General features: G+C 58.6%; 1 protein-coding gene across 1 annotated transcript in view; it reads left to right on the forward strand.

Moving 5' to 3' along the window:
- Positions 1-2,840, forward strand: part of DNMT3L (DNA methyltransferase 3 like) — an 18,745-nt gene extending 15,905 nt beyond the window's left edge. Inside the window, exons 14-15 of the mRNA XM_007452511.1 lie at positions 706-791; positions 2,675-2,840. Coding sequence (XP_007452573.1) covers positions 706-791; positions 2,675-2,840 — 252 coding nt within the window. The remainder of the gene's footprint in view (positions 1-705; positions 792-2,674) is intronic.
- Positions 2,841-3,325: the final 485 nt, after the last annotated feature.

Genomic DNA, 3,325 nt, shown 5'->3' on the forward strand with positions numbered 1-3,325 from the left:
GATGGCAGGCAATAGCTAGACGTGCCCCGTTCAGGACCGTCTCTTTCTGCCCTGTGCCTGATGGTACGGCCAGGTCTCTGGACACGGGAGGAGACTGATGTGTCCAGGGATGGTCAGACTTGGGAACGGTCCACGTGGGCCTTTCTGCACACCCCACCACTCCGAGTCCGGAGAGGCAGAGTTCAGGCCACCTGGTTGGGTGTCGGGGACTGGATGACCTCCCTCCTGCCACGACTCCCCCCCAGCCCCTCCTTCCCTGACCTTCCGGTGCTTCCTACGGAGACTGCGGCCCCAGGATCCAGCCACTCCCTTGGCTCCTGGGGGCATCGTGAAGCATTGGTCCTTTAGGAAACACTGCTGTCTGCCCGCAGAGCCTCTTATCTGCCTGACATGACATATCTCGTGGCTCAAAGAAGAGCAAGGGCTTCTTTGACCTTCATGGGAATCCACCTCTGCCTTGCAGCAGGCGGGGAGTCCCTGGGCCAGGTGACCTGTGAGAGTGAAAATAACCTACCAGTTAAAAGGTCTAAAATGATATCTCGGCTTTTTTCCTTATAAGGTGATTTATAAGAAAAAAGATGTGGCATGTAAGCAATGTCGACTGGGAGACATAATCGGTCTAGGAGGCCCGGGACGCTGTTCTGGGCTCAGGTGTGGTGCCCACTGTGGTTCCCCCAGTTCATAGTTGATGTTTTTATCCCTCAGACTGACCCGGTGACCATCCAGGACGTCCGTGGCAGTACCGTCCAGAATGCCGTGCACGTGTGGAGCAACATCCCTGCCGTGAAGAGGTATTTCCTGTGCATTTGCGTCCCTGGAAACTTGGAGGGACACAGGCTGCTTCGGGTTCACCAGGGAAACAAGTCTGAGAGTGCAAGAGAGCGGAGGGTTTTCTACACAGAGCTGTGCCCAGGGAAGCCTCTGTGCCCAGATCAGGGGCCGCCCCACAAGTTCTGGACAAGCTCAAGGTCAGCGGTGCCCCCTTTCCACTTCGGGGACCTTCTCTCCACTTCTGCACTGGTGCCTCTGAGCGTCTCACCTCCGGATGAACCCCCGGACGGGAGCCAGGCAGCACGTGTGCCCCAGTCCCGGTCCCCACTCCCCAGGCTCCGGGCACATGCCTCGCCCCGCACAGCCCCACGCTCACACCCGCTGTCTCACAGGCTCACACTCGTCACACACAGAGCGCACACTCACACAAGCCCACACCCTCACGGGCACCCCACTGTGTGCGTTGGGGCCGCACTGAGCTTATTTCAGCCGCTCAAACAGGCCTGCCTTGGGCTTTCACACACACACATACACGCACACACACGCGTGCACACGCGCGTGCACACGCGCACACACGCGTTCGTGCACACACCGATGGGCACACACACGCACACACGGCCTTCGGTGCTCTTGGAACATTCTCAGGACTGGCGATTCTCGCCCCGCACGTCCCCTCGCCAGCCCTGCACACCCACAGCCCTGGCTTCAGGCAGCCCTTGTGCTACCGGGACCCTGCCCTCCCCCACTGTCCCCGCCACACGCGGCCCCCGAGCCCTGAGGAGAAGACAGTCTCCTGCCCCAAGCCCCACGCGTCTGGCCTTTGTCCTTGTGTTGGACCAACGTTGCCTGCATCTTCCAGGACAGTAGGTCATGGGCCCTCCCCCAGCAGTGCCTGGAAACTTCTTTTCACCACCTCCCAGTGCCAGCCCTCACCCTGCTCACGCTGTGGCGCCCGCCAGGCCCCCAGCCAGGACTGTAGCGGGGACGTGGGGAGCCAGGTGGAGCAGGTTCCGAAACATTATCTCTTCGCAAGACCTGAGGGTCACCCCACCTCCTCCACGGCGTCTCCCCACTTCTCTCCCCTGGAGGTGGGTGACGGGGCCTAGGCCCCAGGAACGCAGCAGATGCTTCCCTTCAGGCTCACACTGTCTCAGTCGTGAGGGAGTCCCCCTTCCCTGGAAGTAGGGACCGTTTTCCTGGGATGACGGGCAGCTGCCTCCAGACAGCACTGGCCTCCCATGGACAGTGGAGCTGCCCCAAGGAGGTGGGCAGGGAGGGCACCAAGAGGGGTGCTGTGTGTTTCTGGCACCTTGTCCGTGGCCTTCACCACCCCCTCCCAAAAACTGAGCCGAGAAATGTTCCCCGAGTCCAGCGAGGTGCCAGGCACCATGTCCGCGAGACTTGAGTCCCCAGGGTTGCATCACATGACGAGCGGGGTCCCTGCTGTGTGGCCCTCCGGCACAGGCAGCCCGGGGCCCGCAGGCAGCCGTGCTCAGCTCGGGTGCAGCAGAACCCTCGGAAGGGCCGTGGAACACCGCTTGACCAGCCTTGCCCACAAGTCCCGCCCTCCCTTCTCTGTGGGTCTGCTCCGTGGTGGCCTCTCCACCCTGAAAGTGAGACCTGCTGAGCTGGGCCAGTGGTCTGCCCTTGGGGACCCTCTGTGTGCCCGTCTCGGGTGACAGGCCCCTCCCTGGGAGGGGTGTGGGAGCCATCGTCCCCTACTGCCCACGACACGCTTGTCGTCCCACCATGCGGTGAAAAACTCACAGAAGGCAGGTGGGGTCTTTCAGAGACCTCGGGTAATCTAGCGAGACTGGCACCCCCCAGCCTTCCCGGTGCCCGCCCTTCCCACAGCGCCCCAGGAGCCCTTGTGTGGGTACCAAGCCCCCCCTCTCCTTCACAGCAGGCATTCTGCTCTGGATTCCCAGGAGGAATTATCCCTGCTGGCTCAGGACAGGCAGAGAGCAAAGCCCTCCACCCAGGGCCCAGCCATGCTGGTGAAGAATTGTTTTCTCCCCCTGAGAGAATATTTCAAGTATTTTTCAACAGAACTCACTTCCTCTTTATAAATGAGTCATTATACCGTGAAAAAAAAAAAAAAAAAAAAAAAAAAAAGACTTTTCCTAGAACAAAGACAACTTTCCTTACATTGTTTCTTTTTCCTTTTCAAATTATTATTTTATTTGCTTAACGTTGGATTTCCCGTGGTTGCTACAGGCCCATCATCCCTTTGGGTCCGGAGATACAGGGACCTGCTCCCACCATGACCTTTGGTGGGAGGGGGCGAAGGCTCGGGTCTAACAGTGGACAAGACCCTGACATTACCGTGCGCGTTGTGTGCTGCTGGAAATGTTTCTTTGTGCCAGTTGGGATTAAAATATATTTATGATGATCGTTGTGGGTCATTTTTCGGTGTTTTTCTGTATAAGCACAGCCTTTATTTTATTCTGTAGGACACAGGAAAGTATGTGAGAAAGACGAGCGGGACACATTGTTATAACCGCGCGCTGCACCTGTGCCATTTGTACATGTAGCCGATGCCGTCATGGCTGCC

This window comes from Lipotes vexillifer, unplaced genomic scaffold (assembly GCF_000442215.2).
Source record: "Lipotes vexillifer unplaced genomic scaffold, Lipotes_vexillifer_v1.1 scaffold545, whole genome shotgun sequence".
Lineage (NCBI taxonomy): Eukaryota > Metazoa > Chordata > Mammalia > Artiodactyla > Lipotidae > Lipotes > Lipotes vexillifer.